The 22674-nt window shown below is 40.1% G+C and overlaps 3 protein-coding genes across 3 annotated transcripts; 2 read left to right on the forward strand and 1 right to left on the reverse strand.

The window, feature by feature from the left end:
• The first annotated feature begins 629 nt into the window (after positions 1 to 629).
• LOC102703505 (probable aminodeoxychorismate synthase, chloroplastic) lies at positions 630 to 6896 on the forward strand. The gene is made up of 13 exons (XM_006657237.3): positions 630 to 1084; positions 1217 to 1348; positions 1460 to 1527; positions 1656 to 1720; positions 1893 to 1959; positions 2061 to 2330; positions 2415 to 2555; positions 2657 to 2908; positions 3336 to 3415; positions 3521 to 3614; positions 4051 to 4133; positions 5052 to 5720; positions 5817 to 6896. The coding sequence occupies exons 1-13, from the start codon at positions 853 to 855 to the stop codon at positions 6346 to 6348; spliced, it is 2685 nt and encodes an 894-aa protein (XP_006657300.3). The 5' UTR covers positions 630 to 852; the 3' UTR covers positions 6349 to 6896.
• Positions 6897 to 8447: 1551 nt separating this feature from the next.
• LOC102703790 (putative clathrin assembly protein At5g57200) lies at positions 8448 to 12103 on the forward strand. Its single transcript, XM_006657238.2, has 14 exons — positions 8448 to 8610; positions 8711 to 8808; positions 8875 to 9019; positions 9246 to 9370; positions 9514 to 9606; positions 9678 to 9728; positions 9837 to 9902; positions 10005 to 10070; positions 10185 to 10265; positions 10350 to 10430; positions 10900 to 11070; positions 11165 to 11240; positions 11336 to 11463; positions 11592 to 12103. Exons 1-14 carry the CDS (start codon positions 8448 to 8450, stop codon positions 11889 to 11891), a joined length of 1644 nt encoding a protein of 547 aa, XP_006657301.1. The 3' UTR covers positions 11892 to 12103.
• A 646-nt stretch (positions 12104 to 12749) lies between these two features.
• Positions 12750 to 20959, reverse strand: LOC102705083 (26S proteasome non-ATPase regulatory subunit 2 homolog A-like). Its single transcript, XM_006656376.3, has 25 exons — positions 20674 to 20959; positions 20441 to 20541; positions 19760 to 19880; positions 19615 to 19674; positions 19326 to 19393; positions 18776 to 18818; positions 18295 to 18360; positions 18090 to 18128; positions 17894 to 17976; positions 17680 to 17791; positions 17529 to 17606; positions 17221 to 17379; positions 17009 to 17116; positions 16840 to 16944; positions 16614 to 16754; positions 16426 to 16530; positions 16108 to 16329; positions 14801 to 14914; positions 14491 to 14706; positions 14077 to 14136; positions 13882 to 13995; positions 13693 to 13778; positions 13498 to 13606; positions 13236 to 13414; positions 12750 to 13157 (listed from the first exon to the last, which is right to left on the reverse strand). Exons 1-25 carry the CDS (start codon positions 20812 to 20814, stop codon positions 13085 to 13087), a joined length of 2703 nt encoding a protein of 900 aa, XP_006656439.2. The 5' UTR covers positions 20815 to 20959; the 3' UTR covers positions 12750 to 13084.
• Positions 20960 to 22674: the final 1715 nt, after the last annotated feature.

Consider the following 22674-nt stretch of genomic DNA (forward strand, 5'->3'; position numbering starts at 1 on the left):
TTGGAAAACTAAATACATGTTTAGTTCCAAGGATTTTCAAATAAAAATTAAAGAAATTAATTGTTTCCTGCTCTCTCTCTATATATATGTTACACATTAAACCGACCCTGTCTATTACTTAGAAAACAATTGCCAAAAAAATCACTTAGAAAACGTGTCTAATTAATCCAGTGCTCTATATGCTCTAAAATTTAGCTAACTATAGTGGAATTAGACATCACTCTAATTATAAGTAATACTCAGTATTATTACCTCTATCCTAAATGTTTATCGCCATTGATTTTTTATAAACGTTTGACTATTCGTCTTATTTAAAAAAGTTTGACAATTATATAAAACTATATATATATATATATATGTATGTATAAAAGTATATTTACCAATGAAATGATATAAAAATAATTAATAATTATGTAAATTTTTTGAATAAGACGAATAGTCAAACATATATAAATAAATCAACGGAGAAGGGAGTAAACGGTATCAATCTTATCAGAAGTACAACAGTTATATTTTGCGAGAAAGTGAGTAATCCATTTTATAGTAGATGGTGTATAAAAGTTCTGCAAGATTCACGACCAAGAGACATTTTGAAATCGTCGACCGAAATCATGGCCATTTATCCGTCCACGGCGACGCGCGGGCGGCGGTGACGGCGACGGCGACGGCACAGCCGCCGAGACGATAGGAGGAGCGCTCGCCAGAAAAGCGCAACCCAAGACGCGATTCCGAATTCCCTCACTTTTTTATTATTCTATTTATTTTTCCGCCATCAAACCAACCACCGCCCCAAAAAAATTTTCTGATCCCACCACCACCACCACGGCTACGGCCACGCCGCCGCCGGTGGAGATGGCCGCGCTCCGCCTCCCCGCTCCCCCGCCGCGGACGTCATCGCGCGCCTCCACGCGGTGGCTCCGCTCCTTCTCCTCCCGCCGCCGGCCGCCGCCCTCGCCCCGTCGGCGGGTCTCGGCGCGGAGCGGCGCGCCGGAGGGGGATGCGCCACCGGTGAGGACGCTCCTGATCGACAACTACGACAGCTACACCTACAACGTCTTCCAGGAGCTCTCCGTCGTCAACGGCGGTGAGCCCACCCCCCACCCTGGCTCTGCCTCCCTCGCCTCGAGCTGTGACGGCCACGAGCGCCGCCGCTCCCGTGTTCGCTCGCTGCTTGCTTTGCTCAGCGTTTCCATGGCCGTCTTGGTGTGGGTTCCAGTGCCGCCGGTGGTGGTGCGCAACGACGAGTGGACGTGGAGGGACGTGTACAGGTGGGTGTACAAGGAGAGGGCCTTCGACAACATCGTCATCTCGCCTGGCCCGGGATCTCCGGCCTGTCCTAGCGACATAGGTGAGCATGCGGCATCTCTACTTCAGTCCAATACTCTTCTTTGAACTGAAACTTTCAGTTCAATTCTATGGGGGATGGAATGGTGCTTGTTCATCAGTATCTGCGTTTCAGGTGTATGCCTGCGAATACTTTGCGAGTGTGGAGACATACCCATCCTGGGTGTCTGCCTTGGTCACCAGGTTGATTCCATTTTTGTTTTAACTCCTTGTGAACTCATGCATCAGTGATCAGTCCTGTAAAATGGAAAGTTGATGGACAATTTGGTGGAAGATTGACCTGAAATGGCCGTTTTGTTTGACCACTGCAGGCCCTGGGATTTGTCCATGGTGCTAAAATTGTTCATGCTCCTGAAGCTATACATGGGCGGCTTAGGTAAGGCCTTGAACTCTATTACATGCTAATACTTTCAGCTTTCTGATCTGTACATCCTTTTTTTTTCCATGTGCCGTTACTGTGGGTTAGTGTCTGTCGTGATCTTCTAAGTTCTAGGTGTTCTTTCAGTTAACACATGTTTTGACCTTGACATTCCACTTTCTTATGTCAGTGAACTTGAACACAATGGATGCTACCTCTTTAATCATATCCCATCAGGTATAAACTCTGGATTCAAGGTTAGTGTGCCATTCATGTTGCTAGCCAGATTATTGGGATGTCAGCCTGTGCTTCTACATACGCAGCAAAGAGCAACCTATTTACGGTTGTTGTTTTTCAGGTAGTGCGCTATCACTCACTTGTAATAGAACCAGACTCTCTATCTGAGGATCTTATATCAATTGCATGGACTGCTTCGCCAAAAATGCTCTCCTTCCTTGAAAGTGATAAGCCTGATATAACTAGCAGTAACTTATGGGGATCACTGGATAACTTATTCATAACAAACCAGTCAGAGTTCAGGGAGTGTGGTAACAATACAAGTGAGCCAGATGGCTGTAGGGTTCTCATGGGCATCATGCACTCTACCAGGCCTCATTATGGTGTGCAGGTATCCTGTCTATATCTTCAATGTTAATTTTATTTTATTTTCACTATTCTTAATTTCTTATATTGGATTACCTCTTAAGTTCAGTTTCATCCCGAGAGTGTTGCTACTCATTATGGAAGACAGATATTTCAGAATTTCAAGAAGATAACTACTGAAGTTGGATTACAGACACAATTGCTTCAGGAAAAAAAGGTTCACGGCATTGGTAAACTGGAAAGATCCCAAGTACTATATTCTTTGAAGACTACAAGTACTATATGTGAATAAGCATTTTCCACATATCTCCTTTAGACTCTATCGTTGTTGACTTTGTTATTGTCCTGCAGATCAATTCTGCAGATCTCAGGAGCTTTGTTGCAACTGACTTGTTACATGCTGAAAGGCTCAAACTTTGGGATTCTTTTGGGCCTTGTGTTCTTTCAAAGCAAAACACTGGGGGCAAATGCTTACAGTTGCGATGGAAGAAGTTTGATAAATTCCTCAACCGCTTAGGTGGCTCTGAAAACATTTTTTCAGTGCTCTTTGGCCACAAGAATGCTGAAGATACATTTTGGTTGGATAGCTCATCAGTTGATCAGGTGCGAAGTCAGCTAAGTATTAATATCGTTATGTTCTTTACTGTATAGACTTCATCTGTCGTTAAATGATGATTGATGGAATATGATTTGAGTATAGTAAAAATTGCTTGATGATCACGGACATGTGGAACTTCACTGCATTAAGAACCAAAAAAAATCCCCTGATCCAGTTTACTTAATTTCTTCATTCTGATATCCATGCATATATAATGTACAGAAATTAAATGAGAAAGTTGTTGATGATAGTAGTTTTTTTTCTGTACATGAATTGAGTGGGTTAAACTCAGTTGCCTGGGTGTAGGAAATGTGTCAAAATTTATCATTGTTATCCTGTCATTTTCTCCCCTCGTGAAGGCAGTACATCCACTTTTATGAGCTGGCAGGATTTTTTTTTCCCTTCCAAATTGTGAACTAGTGCTACTTGCAGAATAGGGCACGTTTTTCGTTCATGGGTGGCAAGGGCGGGCCTCTTTGGAAGCAAATGACATTTCACCTCTCCAATCAACGGTAAGGAAGGCACTTCTTAAAACAGAAAATAACATTTTTAGTAGAATATGTATGTGGAGTGTATAAACCTTCATACTATTCTGGATTTCTCAAATTCTGTTCCAGAGTCAATTGTGGAGGAAACCTTACTATTCGAGATGCTCATGGGCATACTGTCAGAAGTTTTCTCAAGGGTGGTTTCTTGGATTTCCTTGACAAGGTATAGGTTGAAATCTATGTATCCTAGATATAGAACTTCACATTTTGTTTGTGTTACTCTAACCTTGTATTCTGCTACTATATTCAATTATGTAGTCAGATTCATTTTGCTAGTGCATAATTTATGTCGTTTAGAAGTAGGAGAACAACTGTTGTGCTATAAGAAAGCCAGTTATGCAAAGACTGATTTCAATTCACTCACCAGCGCTATATGAATCCTCAGTCTATTCAGGCAAAGGGAGTAAATTTATATTACTATGTTCTGTGCACATTTTCCAGCATGATGAGGTGTTTGACTATTATTGGAAATATGGGAAAATATATATTTTTTGTTCTGGGCATATCAGTTTAATTGTATTCTGCACATTACCTACCTACAAGTGTATGCATGATCGTGCTATTTAAAGTTTTGTAATTCCAACTAATTTACACCACAGGAGATGCAATCCATTCAATATAATGAAAAAGATTATGAAGGCCTTCCGTTTGACTTCCATGGTGGATTTGTTGGCTATATAGGGTATGCATTTTTTTTTTGCAATTCAAATTCTTTCATTAATTGTATTGGATATTGATGAACAGTTAATTGGTATATGTTGAATTGTCTTGTTTTATCCACAGTTGGATTACTTCTTTAAATTAATGTGTTCATTGTTTTTCCTGGAAAATATGCATAGTTTGTTACTCCGTCCATCCACTTTTATAGGGTTTATTGTGATTAGCATGATTTTCAAAATTAAATTTTGACCATTGAGTTATCACTACGTATACTCAATACTTCTATGTTCCTTTAAAAGAAGGTAATGGTGGTGGCAGTGAATCTGCTACCCCACATTCTGTGTTGTATTTATTTTAACCAATTACTCCATATCCTTTAATGTTGCAAAATAATCCTTGTACATATTGCCTCCAGAATACAAATTTATCATGCAAAGACATCCACATGGATGGAATTGTTTCGAAAACCTCACAAACAACTATTTTGGAACATCTTTAACATGTGTATAGTTCATTTTTTATCTGTACCAGTAGGAAAGCACGGGTATTTACCTAGTATTCAAAAAGAAGGCAATGGTGGTAGCAATGAATCTGCCACCCCACCAACTCAACTATACATTGTAATACCAACTACCCTTCATGTACTTTAATCTTACAAAATAACTCTTCTACATATTGGTTCTATTTTATTTCATCTATATAAAATATAAGTTTATTATGCAAAGATATCTACAGGGATAAAATGTTCTAAAAAACTCATAATTGTTTTGTTCCAAACAATACAAACATGCATATAATTCATATTTATCCATAGCAAAGCACGGGTATTTAGCTAGTATTGTTAATAGCTATAAAATCGACATCGGATGAAAACGATTGCTTCTATATTATTTTTTTTACCTTCGTCTAACATGGTTAATTGCATTTCTGCTTGTACCAGGTATGGTCTTAAAGTTGAATGTGATGCATCATCTAATAATGCAAAATCAAGCACGCCTGATGCATGCTTCTTCTTTGCTGATAACCTAGTTGTGATTGATCACAACAATGGGGATGTGTATCTTTTATCACTGCATGATGAATATTCTTCTTGTAATGGAGATGGAAATTGCCAAAACTCAGCACACAGTTCATGGTTAGCAAATACTGAGAAAAAGCTTCTCAGGATGGATGCTATGGCCCCAAGATTATCGATCAATGGAAACTCATCGATCAATGGGAACTCATTTACTAGATCATCCAATGTGAATAAGCAAAGATTTGTCATTGAGAAATCAAAAGATGAATATATCAGAGATGTGCAGAGTTGCCTGGATTACATAAGAGATGGAGAAAGCTATGAATTGTGCTTAACTACTCAGATGAAAAAGAGAACGGACTATATGAATGCTTTGCAACTCTACCTGAAATTGAGAAAACAAAATCCAGCCCCTTATGCAGCCTGGCTTAACTTCTCCTCAGAAAACCTAAGCATATGTTGCTCTTCTCCTGAAAGGTTTCTGCGGCTAGATCAAAATGCAGTTCTAGAGGCAAAACCGATCAAAGGTACTATAGCACGTGGCAGAACACCAGAGGAAGATGAATGCCTACGTTTGCAGCTGAAATATAGGCAAGTATCTGATAGATACTTTTTTCCACTGTTCAAACATTATGAAATATGTTTTCTAACAGTCCTGATACTGATATTCTCTTATGTGTTCAACAGTGAAAAAGATCAAGCTGAGAACTTGATGATTGTTGACCTCCTAAGAAATGATCTTGGTAAGGTTTGTGAAGCTGGGAGCGTGCATGTTCCTCGTCTCATGGACGTGGAATCATATAAAACTGTACATACCATGGTGAGTACCATTCGTGGAACCAAGATGTCCAACCTAAGCCCTGTCGATTGTGTGAAGGCTGCCTTTCCAGGAGGTTCGATGACGGGTGCCCCAAAAGTTAGATCCATGGAGATTCTTGATTCACTTGAAACTAGTCCAAGAGGAATATACTCGGGTTCAATTGGATTCTTTTCGTATAACAAGACTTTTGATTTGAATATTGTGATCAGAACGGTTGTCTTGCATGATGGAGAAGCTTCGATTGGGGCAGGTGGGGCTATTGTAGCATTGTCAGATCCAGAATCAGAGTACAATGAGATGCTGCTTAAAGCAAAAACTCCTACAAAAGTGGTTGAAGAGTGCAGTCAACAAGTGTACAATCCGGATCGTTCAGATTCAATGCAGACAACTTTAAGTTAGAATGGAGGGCGAAAAGAAGCATTTTTCTTCTTATGGAAACACAACCAGCATCAAAAGGTTTGGTATACAATCACCATCAGTTCGATCTGACAAATTTGATCTCTACTGTTGGTGGACACATTAATGGCTAAACTACAAGAAGCCACATCATACCTGTTCTACAATTGAAAACTTGTAAAAATAACAGGAGTTTTTACTGAAAGAAAATTGCCTATGCCAAGGTGGTTAAAAGCATGTTGGAGCTAAATTCATGGTGTCATATACAGTTTAGTGTTAGTTTAGGTTACTGCTGACATGCTTTATCCAGAAAGCAACAGTGCACATGATTCTATTTATTGATTGATTCCCCCATGTGGTGATTGCACTGTGTAATAGCAATAATAAACAGATAAAAGAAACCCATACTGAAATGTATTCCATAGCAGATTCATATATGTTTGAATGTATTGGCAAAAATTGCACAGGCCCAACCTGAGTATTTTTTTTCCCTGTGATGATTACCCCATCTTTGCTCTTGACGTTTGAGCACAAAGATGATTGTTTGATAATGGCAGTATTTGATTGGAGAATTTTCTAGTTTTAATAAATAGTTTTATTCTAAACCTCTCATACAAAAATTTTACCATCTTTTTTTTTTGCCACGTCACCCCTCCTGACGTGGCAAAAAAAGTTGTCATGCCAAGCTAGCTAGCGTGGTAATATTCTATCACGTCAACTACTCAGCGTGATAGTATTATCTTATCACATTAGAGACTATTGAAAATATTTATCTTAGTAGTATAGTAGTAATTGTTTATTAAAAGTGTTTTAACAATAAAAAAATATTGGTTGGACATGGCTGGCATGAACACTGAACAGCAGACGGAAGCAGGCCTGCACTGCAAAAACCAGACCAGATTTCTGAACTGAAAGAAATCGTCAAGGTTGCAGCTTTCAACTGCTTCCAGTTCCAAATCCCAATGATGGCCGGCTTGGCACCATAATTTCATCGTGTTTATGAATCAATTTCGCACGTCGCATTATTGGATTCTGTGTCGTGCCATTTCAGATTATATTCTCATATGCAATTACATCCCTGCAAAATTCGCATATTAGTGTAGCTTTTATGTGCTATAGAATTTTGGATGGCTTCTACTGCCCTACTCTCTAACAGAGGACGTCCTAGAAAATGTAGATAAACTTATAAATTTTAAATCATTAATACTCTCTATGTTTCATAATATGATGTGTTTTAGTTTTATCCTAAGTTAAACTTCACTAGGTTTGACTAAGCGTATTGAAAAATATAACGGTGTACTATACAACACCAAATTAATTTTATGGAATCTAACATTGAATATATTTTACAATATATTTGTTTGGTGTTAGAAATGGTGCTACGCTTTTCTATAAATTATGTCAAATTTAGGCTGGGTTCGGGATTGGGTTGGAAAACCATCTCCCAAACATGCAAAATTTGGTGGCCCATTAGTGCATGGTTAAATAAGTATTAGAAAAAACTTTAAAATAGATTAATATTTTTCTAAATCAATTTTTTCTAATAATTTTTTTAAAAAATATATCATTTAGCAGTTTAGAAAAGCACGCATACGGAAAACAATGGAGTATAAGTTGGAAACCGCTGCTGTTGAACACAGCTTTAAAGAAGTTTGGCTTAACAAGCCAAAACATATCATCACATTCGAAAAAATAGGGAGCACATTAAAATGTATTCCCTCCGTTTTATATTATAAGACCTTTTGAACTTGTCTAAATTCATATGTGTGCTAATAAATCTAGACATATATATAAAACAAACATTGATGTATGGATGAATCTAGGCAAATTCAAAAAATCTTATAATATGAAACAGAGGGAGTGTTATGATTTGATAAATGGAAAATGATACTAGTAGATGATGAAAAATGATATTACTAGATGATGATTTCTAAGTTTGGGGATAATGAAAAGGTGAGGGGCTTTTGTGTAATTCTGGGGAGAGGAGAAATATAATGGAGGTGAAAATTTAAAAATCCGGCCACTCGCGAGCCACGACCCGACCTCGCCGCCACGACGGCAACGACGAGCACGTAGCGGCGGCGGAGACGACGGCGTCGACGATGGGCACGGTGTCGATGCAGAAGAGCTGGCGGAAGGCGTGCGGCGCGATCAAGGACTCCACCACCGTGGGGCTCGCCAGGGGACACTCCAAGGACCTCGACGTCGCCGTCGTCAAGGCCACCAACCACGTCGAGCGCCCGCCCAAGGAGCGCCACCTCGCCAGTACGTCGCATTCCTCTTCTTCCTCGCCTCCGGCCAATCCCATCCATGATCCATCGCTTGCTCTGACTCGCCGCCCTCTGTCCTGTCGCCGTCGCCGCAGAGATCATCGCCGCCGCGTCCGGCGCCCGCCCTCTCGCCGACGTCTCCTACTGCGTCCACGCCCTCGACCGCCGTCTCTCCAAGACGCACAACTGGGTGGTACGCCGCCGCCGCCGCCGTCGCGCCTCATCACATTTCATGCTCTGATGCACGCGGGTGATGCAGGTGGCGCTCAAGACGCTGGTGGTGATACACCGGGCGCTGCGGGAAGGCGACGCGGCGTTCCGGGAGGAGCTGCTCAGCTACCGGCGCGGCCGCGGCGGCCATTGCCTGCAGATGTCCAGCTTCAAGGACGACTCCACCCCACTCGGTCAGCTCCCAATCCAATCCTCAGTTCCTCACGCTACCGTACTCTAGTCTGAATTTTTGAACTAAAATGATCTAATCTAACCTAATCTAATCTGAATTCCTGCCTGGATTGAGCTGGATTAGCACACGAATGCGTGATGAGCTCAGAATTCGAAATTTTTATCACCGACCAATTGATCATTCTCGTTTCTTCTTGATTTCCAACTTCAAAATTTCAACTTTCTCAGCGTGGGATTGCTCGGCGTGGGTGCGCACCTACGCGCTGTTCTTGGAGGAGAGGCTCGAGTGCTTCAAAGTTCTAAGATACGACATTGAAGCAGAGCGTCTGAGGCCAGCAGAGGGAGCTCCAAAGGTTTGTGTGAATTGTGGCTTCCAAATTGCAGGAATGATTTGATCAGTGATTCGGTGGTGATATTTTTGCTCGAGTGTTCTTGTTGCTTGAGCTATTGTTTGCTCCATTTGGTGATAAATATGTAACTGAAATATGATTTTCAGGGTCAGAGTAGGACCAGAAGCTTGGGTAAGGATGAGCTCTTGGAGCAGCTGCCTGCTCTGCAGCAGCTGCTCTACCGGCTAGTCGGCTGTCAGGTAGTATGCACATCAAATACTCTTGATTAGTTTTGATTCACTTTTACTAAGGGTGTTAACTGTGTGTGCAGCCTGAAGGAGCAGCATTTGGAAACTATCTTATACAGTATGCCTTAGCTCTGGTGTGGTTTGACCTTGGTTCTGATTTCTGAACTTTGGGTAATGTTAGTTAGAACAATTTATCTGAACTGCTATTGTTTGATGAATGGTGATGGAATGGGATTACTCAGGTGCTGAAGGAAAGTTTCAAGATTTATTGTGCAGTCAATGATGGTATCATTAATCTTGTGGAAATGGTACTTTTATCATTTACGGCTTACCTGCTTTCTCTGCTGTTGAATCATTGATGGATATACTGGATTTGATCCTGATCAGATTAAATTTCTGAACTGTTGTAGTTCTTTGACATGACAAAAATTGATGCTATCAAAGCTTTTGACATCTACAGAAGAACAGGTCATCTGGTATGCATTATCATGTTGTGGCTTCATTTTCTTCCGTAGAGTTGCATTCATTTTGCAGTTATTTTTTCTTCTATAGAAATGTATATGGAGAACTAATGATCTTTAGAACATCAGGCAAAAAACCTATCCGACTTCTACGATCTCTGCAGGGGTTTGGAACTCGCCAGGAACTTCCAATTTCCAATCCTAAGAGAGGTAATTACCTTTATCTTAGCCTATCATTGTTTCCTTTTCATTGCTGGTAATTCTGATCCCAAATGGATCTTTTCTGTACTTCAGCCGCCGCCATCATTTCTTGGAACCATGGAAGAGTACATCAGAGAAGCCCCTCGAACTGCTCCTGTTGCAAACAAGACAGTAGTGAGTCCTTAAGCTAGTGTATCTCTATCTTTAGACTAGAGAGATAATCTACATTGTAGTCTTTTAATCAATAAAGTTCTCATCTCAGAAGTTATTTTAGTTCTATGTCAAAAAAGGTTCTTTTAGCGAATAAGCATTCAGCTCGGAAGTTGTGAAATATTTTGTGTGTTTCCCTTTGCCTTCTGACTGATTGATGATTTCCTGCAAAAAAAAAAAATAATTCAAACGATCCTACCTAACAACAGATTTGTTCCCTCACTCTATAAAAAAATCTATTACTACCAATACGATGCTTTTCGAAACATCTCATTGGAGTGTAATGTCTTCATTTTTTTTATTCCGATGTATCCTTCTTTTCCATTCTATTTTGCCTGCTACTGCTTTACTACAAGTGGTTGTTGGATACTGTCGTGCAGTAATTTGGAAAAAAATGAACAAAAATATTCAGTTGCTTGATGAAACTGTACAGGAATATCGGCAATTGGAATCCATTCCTAAGCAGGAAGAACCTCCACAACCTCTGCCTGAGGTGTTAGAAGAACCTGTAGAGGAAATTCTTCCAGAACCTGCAGAAGAACCCCAGCATCCTGCAGCTGAGGTTGATGATGAACCTGAACCTACCACAACCGCTGATTTACTGGTAACTCCTGACAGTCTGACAGTGGCTTCATATTGAGTTAATGATTTACGGCAACAAATGACAGCAGTTGATCCAATTTATGGTGGAATTGCAGGGCTTAAATGAAGTGAACCTTGCTGCCACCCAACTTGAAGAGAGCAATGCACTGGCTCTGGCCATTGTACCACCAGGTGAGTAGCATGCATTGTACATCGCTAACCCCAATTAGATCATTCAACAATCTCTCCCAAATCTACGCATAATCTCATCCTTCTCGATTGCACAGGTGGCAACACGTCTGGTAGTGCAGGCGGTGGCTTCAGTGGCATGATTGGATCCTCAGGTTGGGAGCTAGCGTTGGTCACTGAACCCACCAACAACAGCAGCAACCAACTACTGGCAGAGAGCAAGCTGGTAAGTCAAGAACTCTCAAATCTCTATAACTCCTCTTCCATTATGGCTAGCAATGCCATTCTTTTCACCACACTGTGACTGTCTCATTTTTTTCCTTTGTTCAATTTTGCATTCCATGACTCCTGTAGGCTGGAGGGTTCGACAAGCTGCTGCTCGATAGCTTGTACGATGATGCAGCAAGGAGGCAACAACCAGCCCAGACGGATCCGTTCGCCATGTCGACAAGTTTCGCGCCACCGACCAATGTGCAGATGTCGATGATGGCACAGCAGCAGCAATATTTCCAGCAGGAGCGGCAGCAGCAGCAGCAAATGATGTTAGGGATGCCACAGCCATTCCAGGTTCAGCATGCTGGTGTTCCTCAGGCGAATCTTTTCGGTGATCCATATTCAGCTGGCACTCTCCATGGAAGCGGCAGCTTGATCTGAGCTTGATCTGATCTGATTAGAGTAGCTCTGATGTGATAAATCTGAGAACTGCAATTGATTCAGTTTGTTCTTGTTTGTAAAACGCTGTATCTTCAGTCTTCAACAGATCTCACCTGTCCATTGTCTTGAGCCTTATTCTGGGCATGATCACTGCCCACCTATGGACTGACTGAAAAACAGAAAACCATTTGTTGATTTCTCAGTATATATATGCCTCTTAACTGTGACACGTGGATCAACACTACTACCAGTTCATAGATGAAGGGGCTGTTTGGATGACACTAACTTTGCCACGAAAATTTTGGCAATGTAGCAAGCCACACATTACGCGATCTATAATTTGCTAGGCAAGATGTGGCATGATAACGAGTCTATGGCAAGTAAGACCAAATTCTTGAAAAAGTGTGGCACATCACAATTGTAGCATGAACCAAACGCTAGGCTAAACAGTATATCCAAACAGCTCATCCCCATATTTTAGGTTATCCTTCTGCTATAGAATTTAAATTTTCAATCTTAAATTTTAATTTAATTTTAAGATTTTTTTCATCACAGATGGTTTTTAGATTGATATGAACACATATAAAAGTTTTATGTATAAATTATTTTTCGTTTGCAAATATGTCATTTAGCTTTCTTTTTTTTTTCCCACCGACCCAAAAAGATACACCCCCACAGCCTCTTCGAAATTGTATTTTGGGTATCACCTGCCATGGAAGATGGAGAAACATACAAATGATCAATCTGGCATCCCTAGCCGCCAAAACAGTAATACACTTCTATCTAGCATTTTTCGTGTAATACATTATCCCAACAGAAAAATGATAAAAGGAAAGAAGGAAGTGTCAGACAACCGACTAGTCATGCATAAAGGCACTAGAATACATACATGCTCGTGGCAAGAAAATCGGGTCATTTCATTCTGGTCTAGCGAGTCAAAAACGTTTTCGGCCATTGCATTACAGTATTACACCCCACTCCCCACCTATTGTATTCCTAGTTCTTACAAAGTTCTCCTGTCATGTTGGTCCATTACAACCTGAACTCTGTTACAACTCAGCCCTAAGCATTTGATATATGCATCCTCTTCGCCGTGCTATTTGTATCTCGCTTGCGTGACAATTAGATATTGATCCAAGCCTCTTCATGGTGCTCCAGGTTCTTCCAGCCTTGGTTTGTGCCACATCTATCCCTTAATCTTCATGATACTCTGGGTTCTTCCTTAGGATCACAAAACCCTCAAGAACTGGTGTCAGTGGAAGGTATCTGCACAATGAAGTAACAATAAGCACACGAAAGGATCAACCGACAAATCAAAAATTATTCTCCACATGTTTAGTTTACTTTTCAGTTGCTAGCTCTGCTCGCTCCCCTGCAGCAAGTAATACGGGCGTGGAATGTGTCTGGAATCCAGTGATTGTCTTCGGCCTACCCGCCTGACCAACAACGTCAACCGCTTGACCAACACGAACTGGGACAGAGAGGAGCTTGAGATCCTCATCCACGGTCAATAGCATCCTAGGCTGTTTCAGTACAGAAAACTGAGAATCCATGTGACTAATTTAGTTCTATGCCTACTTTTAAGATCTTTGAACAAGATATATACCTGCATAGCTAGGGCAAGGATATAAAGCACGTAATGGTACTTCCCGAGAATGATGGATTTCATGTCAAGACAGGCATGCAGAACAGTCACAAGACCAGCAAGTGCGATGCTGAGAAGTCAAGAACAATGGAGTTTTACTTTTTGAAAATGTGGTAGCAATAAGATTGAAGGAGACTCAACTTGTAAGTTACTCACGGGGACAGAAGGAAGCGGTCAGAGTGGTACGGCGAGAGGGTCAGCAAACCCTTCCCAAGGTGAACTAGACCTTGAGCAATCCTCACCTGAAGTCAAATGAAATGAACTGATATGAAACTTGAATGCAACAACATAAGATCACAGACAAAACAAAGATAAAAAATGTTTAATTTTAGACTTAAAACTTACACAAAACAGATGTCCTGCTTCTTTGTAATAATAACTTGACAGGTTCCGAAGCATCCCAGCTAAACGGGCATTGTTTGTACCAGCCCCTATCAAGCCCAGGGAGATGATTGCAGCCTGCATGTACCAATTTAATCAAATTAAAAATCAACGCTCATATAAATTAATATGGTAGGTTTTGTTGGCAAAGCTGCTAACCATAGAAACTTCCGCATCTGCATCATGGCTCAGTCTGCTCATTGTGTCCATAACATTTACCTAATTGGCAGGCAAGTTGTAGGAATGTAGACATCAGAAAAACTAGATAGCCAAATGATACAATCTAGTAATTTTGACTATCTGGGGCACATTGACAAGTTAGGATTAAACAGGGAAGAAATATGTTACTTTTCATCCAATAACCAAGATCAAATAATATTGTTCTGACTAAGCACGCTCTTCAAGAGTATTGAATTGAAATATATGGTGTAAAAGAGTGCAACACTGACTGTCATGGCATGCTATTAAATAGTTCTTTCTCAGCAATTCTATATACTGGATGATTGTGTGTGACAGCACAAAGATACCAAGCATTTAACACTACTAGAAAGAAGAACAAGTCATGTACCATACCTTTGGATTGGATATGCAAAGCAAGCCCAGAGCTAGAGGAACCGCCCTTCTAATATTCTGCTCACCATACTGTAAAAGACGCTCAAGGGAACGTACAGCCATTTCCACCCCTAACTCTTCAGCCATGGCAATTAGAGAGATCCCAAGAACTGCTGGCCCTTGGTGGGTTTCACCTTTCTCAAGATGCTCAGAACAAATGCCAAGGAGTTTTTGAACCTGCAAATCAAACAGGAAGACTCATCAAAACGAACTATGAAAAAACTTGTAACCCTGCAGCCTATCCACAATTCTTCTGTAGATGGGGAATCACCTTAAGCACATTCCCTGTCCCAGCATATGCCAGCGACATCAGTGTCACGTCACAATAATTTCTTATCTTCTCATCAAAGGTTTTAGAAACCTCTGCAGTCGCCTCCACACTTTCCTGAGAATAGTACTCAATAATGAGCATATAAACAGGAAAACAGCTAAAAACATAATGTAAGTTCATGAAAAGGTAGTGTGTAACATATGCAGGACAATAGTCAATGCTTAATCCAGAGAGCGTAGCAACTATCAAAAAGCAGTGCTTGTCGTGCACGCACGAACCTACAAGGTAGGTGCAATTAATTCAGTGCAACAACAGAAAAATAAACATTTCAGCTGGTTCAACTACTTGCAAGGTGCATGCGAACCAATGCCGAAATAATCTGTGTTATGCTGATGAATGCATCATGAATCTTGTGAACTAGAAAAGATAGGGATAGTACTCATATGTCTTTTGCAAATCTGGCAGCATTGATCAAATCTTGATATGGGAATCTGGAGAATATTTGAGAGCAGTGCCTGTTCATTCCTGACAATGATGCGCAGAACGACTCACCATACGTCCATACCTACGAGCTTGTGTGCCTTGTATTTGGATAATCATCATCATCTCGCCCATGAGCTGTCATGATTGCCAACGTCCCATGCCCCCCACCCAGAAAAATGAAATTCCAATCTCCTTTGTACTAATTGACCTCCCACCTCACTGAACAAATCCCTCATCTCACAACTTGCAGCTTGGTCGCACTGTAGCTGCCACACTGCAGGAGTGTGCCCCTCGTGTCGCATGAAATAATTTGAAGAGAAGGTGGCCTCAAGTAGGAAAGAAGCAAGTTTGAGGAGGGTATATTACTGTAAAATTCGCAACGTTCACATGCCTTATAAACGCTCACACGCTGGCTGATATGGCATCCTAGTCAGCACTAAAATGATTTGATTACCCAAAATGCGGACTATTCTCTCCGCACGCTCTGCACAAGCAGTTGCAATGGTTCGAGCATTTTACAACTTGTAGCACAGTAAGAATTTAAGATCAATGAATACAAAATGCACAAGGATGAGCATACATAAAATTGGTAACCAACTTATAATCACTTATAAGCATTAGCAGATTGTTAAATTCATTAATTGAAAAACAAAAGAAAAAACAACAAAATGTTGGTCGTAAGACATAATAATGAAACAATGTACAGAGCAGTACAAAGGCAGTAACATATAGTAAATATGTTCATATGTACTATATGGTCCTTGACCTCAATAAAAATATAAATGTAGAATTTGGGAGTATGAATAAGTCTAGAACCAAATTACCTGCTTTCCAAGATATAGAAGGCCAAGGGCAACAGGAAGCAAGCGTGTAATTGCTTCTGCAAGCTCTGCTTCACTACGATCCATTAAGACACATATGATTGTTTGTGCAACCTCTTCATTACAGGAGCCAACGAACACCAAACCTAAGGAGATGGCAGAAAAGACCAAGACCTCCAGAGGTACTTGGGAGTCACTCAGAAAATGTGTGAGCTTCTCTCTAATCTGAAAATTTTTGGAAACAATATTAATTATAAATATATTGTTAATATAAAGTAGTTTTTAACCAATGGGATACCAAGACAAGGCCAAGGATTTGACCTCCTCTTTCTGGGAGCCAGCATAAGCGATACCAAGACCAAGGATTGCTCCAATTCGAATAATTGAATCATCCCTGCTGAAATACTCAGAAATAAGAGCATATGCCTGGAAAATATGTCACAACATCATTCACCAAGACTTGCGCATTAGCAGTTTTAGAAGATAAAGAGGGGGAAAAATAGACATACCGGATCACATTCACTCTTCACACCACAAGAAACAATTCCAATACCTAGCAAAGCCCCGGCAACAACATGGATATCATTGCTGTGCAGGTACTTGTCAAGTTGAGCAAGTCCTGAATCAGAATCCCATAGAAGAATCATTCCCTGAAAATGATTGTTTCATCAGAACCATGATCACATAATAATCTAAATGCCATGTATAGAGAAATAAACCAAGCAGTTGCATTACCAGGCTAGCAGCTGCACTAGCTTTCCCGTGGTCCTTGTTCTTGAATAGCCAGTTTCCAGAAGAACCACTGCCTGAAGAATCTGATGGTGCGGTCATGAGTTTATCCTGCAACTAGAACATTGAGAATTTTGCCTGCCCAAGAAACATTGATGAAATTCACATAACTAACCTGGCCAAATCCAGCATTCACGAACGCATTGACAAATGTTGCCGCCAGATTCTGTCTTGCTGAATCAAGACTAGAGCTTGTAGCCCCTCGGCCATCAATTAGATGAACCTAACAAATCAGCATGCATTTTTTTTAATCATTAGCAGCAAGTTCCTGAACAAAGAAAAATGTAGAAACATGAAACCAGAAGATAGCATTTCAAAAAATTTAACCTTATATATGTCTTCTGGAGATTTTGGCTCCATGACCTCAATATCTCGTGCAAGTGTAAGGTAACCCTCACTCAGTTTAGTATTATTAATTATTTCCTCCAAAGCTTCCTTCTCATTTTCATCTGCAGCTATGTCATCAGCAACCTCGGTGCATAAACCCTTCAGCAAAGGGGAAAAATATCATTGACCACATAAGCAAAGAGTGTGTGAACAATGCAGGCTATCCATAACACTGAGTTATAGACAAGAACAGCACAGATGGAAATATTGCTTCTGTTGCATGTTTGTGTGCATGAGACGAGGCTCACATGGCGTGCTATGATATACGCAAATTGCTCCTTCAGGTGAAAATCATTGGTTGCTGTAAAAATCTCCTTCACAAGGGACTAGAAACAATGAAATCTGTCAGTGCCATTATGCTGAAAAAAAATATGGCATGATAATATTCATTGACCCCACCTTGTTGTCAAGCAGAAGAGAAATACGCAAAGCATTTGCAAAATCTCCAAATTTCACGTAAATGTCATAAGCTATTCTAAGTGCCAACGTGTCATCAGGCGCAGGAAGATATCTGCAAGTTTCCATCCCAACACAAAAGAGTAAAGAAAGTTCAATTCTGTAAAATTAGAGAATACTAAGCCTTAATCAAAAAGGAGCAAATTCAATGACATACTTAGAAGAACTAGTGAGGTACAAGCAGGTCCTTTTGTAATTCGTGGAGTCAACATGCTTAACTAGCAAATCAAGGTTTTCAACCTGTGAAGTAAATTTGATATCACACATCAGTTATGAACCAACGAATAATGGAAATTCTTAATACAAACAAAGGAATATTTGTTAATAATTTGAAAAATAGAAGTTTCACATACCTCCATTAGAAGATCCACAGCTTCAGGTTCAGCGTTGTGCTGCAATATAAATAACAATGGAACTCAGTTCAATCCATCAATTGATTGATTACTGGTAGTTTAATGGCTAATACTAATGTATTTACATGTAGTGTAACAAGATATTTATGATGAAGTAAAAAAAAGTAGAAACAAATGACATCCATGAACTCTACTCAAAATTGACCTTCATGTGGAATGAAACAATTTGCTGCACCAGTTCCGTCAGGGAATCAGTTGGCGTTTCATCATCCTGCCAAAAAGAGGGGGGAGGGGGGGGGGAAGAGAGAGAACTTAGCGTTAAAAATGAATGCATCTTCTAATAGAACAAAAATAAATTGCAATATAGCAATCAAGAAATGTTAATTCCTGCCAAATAAATATCAATCAGTACAGTATAGATGTGGGGCACAAAAGTCAAGGGTTTCCAGGTGATCATTTAAAAGACTTGTTATTAAACAAATAAGATTCAATATTGTGGCTTGATGATCTTTTGCTAATGGGAAATTAAAGTTTTGTTAGGGATAAACACAGAAGTTCAAAACTTTCTTTGGCTAATGGGAAATTAAAGTTTTGTTAGGGATAAACACAGAAGTTCAAAACTTTCTTTCTTTTGGGTAAAGAAAAAATGTGTGCAATTCATAAGATGATACGGATTATGGTCTGACCTGGCGCTTCTGGAATTCTTGTGCAATTTCACCAGCCAAATTTCTAGCAATTGAGACAATGAGGCATTGACATTGTTAGAGACATGTATTTGAACAGCAGCAATCTTAATCTCAATAACAAACAAGGGAAACAGCAAAACTGAAGACTCCAAACTTATTTCCAGATACAACCTAAATCCACAGCATAACTACCCAATCACTCCTTTTCATGCAATCAACTACACATAAGCATGCACTCCGTAGGGACCTGAAAACAATAATTTCTTGATTTATGCTTTCCTGATTTAAAGTTGCAATTTTATTTAGTACACCGAAACAGGTAGACGTTTGACTGTACCATAAATTCTAAAATAAGACTAAGGATTTAATTTGATAACATGAAAGGAATAAAGTAACATAATATCAAACAGGATATGAAGATAATCGTTTGGTAATATACCACAGGAATACCTCAGGAATAAATCTTTACAATGAAGATTCATAAACAGCAACCATATCAGGAATCAAAGTGCAAGCCAAAAAATTTAGGAAGCCTGGAAATTGATGCTACCTCACATATTCATGACCCCATGAACCAATATCACCTTCAGAGCCTATCATTCGGTACTTGAGGCTCTCCTGAAACGAGAAAAGAAAGCATGCTAGACAGTTCTTGAAGGATTGATGTTGTGCAGTTACAAATGAGAAAGTTAACTGTCTGTCTATCAATGAAAACACACTAAAAATGTATGACTATTTATGGAAGTAAATCATTCTCAGAAGTAAGCATGCAGGACAAATAAAAACACTGGGAAATTGATAGAAGGAAAAGACATCAAGAAACGGTATTTTTCACATACTCTTTCTCCTTCAGCAGACATTGTGAGGGCCAGTACTGAAAGAATATCAGCCATATACTTCTGCAAAATATAATCAAAGAATATCATAAGAATCAAGCAGTATTTAATTTGTGGATCAACCGAGAAATCTAGATTCGATTGATACCTTCAAATCAGATTTTGGCATTGTCTCAAAGTAAGCCTTGAGAGTTCCATAGTGTGGGCGAAGGAATTTGAGAGGCTTTGGGACAGAGGTCATTGAACTTGTCGCACTACGAATCTCCTTCCTGTTAAGCATAATCGCCATTCAATGTGAAAAAATGGTTATACACTAACTAGGACAATATTCCAGCTGAGCAGATCAAACAATCTCACCATGATATGGTACAGAAAATGAACAATTAAAGCATGATGTCGAAATAACTGTGATTTCGTAGTATTGCACCCAAGCTTTAAGAGCAAAAGGATAAACTAGCATCCAACAGTATGCCAAAAATTCTATGTCGTCCTTGCAACACCAGCAACTAACCAGACAAACCAATAGCTCAAGCACTTTTTTTTTTGCGTTTTGAATTATCATGTCAGTAAGTTTGCAGAACAAACCCCTTCCGCAGGCTAAGTAGGCAATGCAACCAAAATTCTAGCAGTTAATAATAGTTTAGATGACATGATCATCCTCGATTTGCTAAGCTACTCTCTCATCCAAACCATGCTAATTATGGAACTGGTATGTATCAATCGGTAGTCTGATAGATGCATCCGCTCAAACAGACGGGCCAGATCACACAAAAAGGAAGGCCCTGAACTAAGCATCACACTATCAGAATTATACAGAAATCTTCAATACCTCATGCTCTCGAGGGCGAGCTTCTGGACGCCGGGATCGGGGTCCTGCGCCCGCACCACGTAGAGCTCGAGCTGCTCCTTGAGCGCCTGGTCCTCCTCCGACTGCACCACCACCCAAAAAACCGTCAGAGAGAGAGAGGGAGAGGGCGAGGGGACCGGCCGAATCGGACCGCGCGGATGAGAAGCGGCGGCGGTGTGTAGGGAGGGGCTAGGGAGTAGTAGCAACTAGCTAACCAGGTCGTCGTCCTTCTTCTCATCCTTCTTCTTCGCCTTGCCCTTGGGCGGCTGCTGCTGCGGCGGCGGAGGCTGGGCGGGGTCCGAAGCGGAGGCGGAGGAGTCGTTCGCGCCGTTGGCGTCCTCGCGCGGCGGCGGCATGGCGAGAGGCGATCCCCCCCGCGGCGGCGAGGTAGGGTTTAGGAATCGAGGTCGGCGGAGGCGGCGAGAGGTAGGGAGGGAGAGAGAGAGAGACGGGGTAAGGAGGAAGAAAGGGAAGAGGTTTGCTTGCGGTAATCGAGTTCGCCTGGAGGAGAACTCGCCGCGAGTATGGGAATGGGAGTGATGAATTCATTTCGGTCCAAGAAATGGACCAAAAAGTTTGGTAAATTTTCGATTTCAACTTTCGCTTATTCGGTTTGGAGAAATTTATATCCAAAAAAATAGAAAAGGTGGAATAAAAGGATGTATGGCAACAGCAATCTATAGAAATTTTTTTCAAGAAATTTGAGTGGATGAAAATTTTCCTATGTTTTCTTTTTATATGTTGCAAAAAAGAAAAATTTGCTTTGATTTTCCTATGGTTTATTTCTACGAATCGAATAGCTTTCAAAGGAATTTAATCCTTATAATTGAATCATTTGTTTTTCACTCGAAACGAATAGGCCCTAATAGTGAGATCGGTAGAACTTTAGCATATGGAGTTATACATTACATGCATTCTCAATCTTCTTAAACAAACCACCGCGGTATAATCCATGTTGGGTTGGGAACGGGTAAAAAAAATGCAGCAAAACAAATTAATATATAATTTACTAATTATTTGATATACAAAACTTGAAAATTTGATTGATATGATTTTAAAGAAATTTTCTATATTGTTTTTAAATAACACATAGATTAGCAGTTTAAGAAAAATACGTGCGTAAAATGAGGAATATATGTTGGGAAGAAAGATTAAGTAACATGTACACGGTCAACTTTCCTTCTGTATTGCTCCAACTACAATTAATAAGACATACAAATAATAAAAAGTATGGATAAATAAATTATATAAGTGTTATTAACTATGTAAAAACCAAGAAAGACTTCAAAGGAAAAAAATGACTATAAATTAAAATATGGTTAATTTGATCTATACAATTATAAACTTGTATGTTTTAAAAAATATCATGGCTATTCGACTAATTTAAATGATATCATTATAAATTCACAGCGAGATATGAAAATACTTGCCCATCGAAACACTCGTAATGTTCGGGATGGTTCACCACTCTATCCAGCGGCAAATGAGACAGATCCGATGGCAAAGATGCCTGGGAGCGTCGGACCCGGTCTCATCTCTCCCTGACCGATCTGAGCTCACAGTCAGGAGGAGAGCATGGGGTGCTGCGGGTACGGCTCGCAGCAACGACGATTGCAAGCATCCAGCAGCTTCCATCACACACGCCCTTGCTGCTGTAAGTGAGCTTCGTCTCCTCCATGAGCGCGAGCATGCTGTCCGTGGAGCTGAGCATTGGCTTGCCACCGGGCTAGAAGAAGATGGTGGTAATTTGGTAAAAAAAAAAGTTTTCTAAGTGTACCGTAGAATACACAGCGACGTTTCTAGAATAGTTATGAAAATGTAAGGACGTTATTTCCATCAGTCGAATAGCAATGATATTTTTTTTCAAAACATGTAAACTTACAATGACATGGATCCAGTTAGCCAGTTAAACTAAGACATCCTTTGATTTTATTGTTGGGCTTAGTTATTCATTTTGTAAGCACGCTTGGTAGATGGTTGAACAGTGTGTTCTATTTAGATAGTTTTTATATAGAAGTTTATTTTAAAAGAAACAAAAAATCTATTATTTTAAGTTTGTAATAACCAATACTTAATAATCATGCAATAACGATTTTCTCATTTTTCACGCGGCTGAACACATGATACGACTTGATAAAGTGAATGATGTATATAACTTCTACTACTATGATTCAAAATTTGTTAACGGTGGAGCTTATCGATTCACATATTATAAG

This window comes from Oryza brachyantha, chromosome 6 (genome assembly GCF_000231095.2).
Source record: "Oryza brachyantha chromosome 6, ObraRS2, whole genome shotgun sequence".
NCBI lineage: Eukaryota > Viridiplantae > Streptophyta > Magnoliopsida > Poales > Poaceae > Oryza > Oryza brachyantha.

Coding starts and splice junctions, on each gene's coding strand:
- LOC102703790 (XM_006657238.2), top strand. CDS start 8,448: ATGGGCACGGTGTCGATGCAGAAGAGCTGGCGGAAGGCGTGCGGCGCG. Junction 10,431..10,899: donor CTGTTGCAAACAAGACAGTA/GTGAGTCCTTAA, acceptor GAAACTGTACAG/GAATATCGGCAATTGGAATC. Junction 11,071..11,164: donor CCACAACCGCTGATTTACTG/GTAACTCCTGAC, acceptor GTGGAATTGCAG/GGCTTAAATGAAGTGAACCT.
- LOC102705083 (XM_006656376.3), bottom strand. CDS start 20,814: ATGCCGCCGCCGCGCGAGGACGCCAACGGCGCGAACGACTCCTCCGCC. Junction 17,607..17,679: donor CTCTTCTGCTTGACAACAAG/GTGGGGTCAATG, acceptor CATTGTTTCTAG/TCCCTTGTGAAGGAGATTTT. Junction 13,415..13,497: donor TCCTTGCCCTAGCTATGCAG/GTATATATCTTG, acceptor GTACTGAAACAG/CCTAGGATGCTATTGACCGT.
- LOC102703505 (XM_006657237.3), top strand. CDS start 853: ATGGCCGCGCTCCGCCTCCCCGCTCCCCCGCCGCGGACGTCATCGCGC. Junction 2,331..2,414: donor GGCCTCATTATGGTGTGCAG/GTATCCTGTCTA, acceptor TCTTAAGTTCAG/TTTCATCCCGAGAGTGTTGC. Junction 2,909..3,335: donor ATAGCTCATCAGTTGATCAG/GTGCGAAGTCAG, acceptor TGCTACTTGCAG/AATAGGGCACGTTTTTCGTT.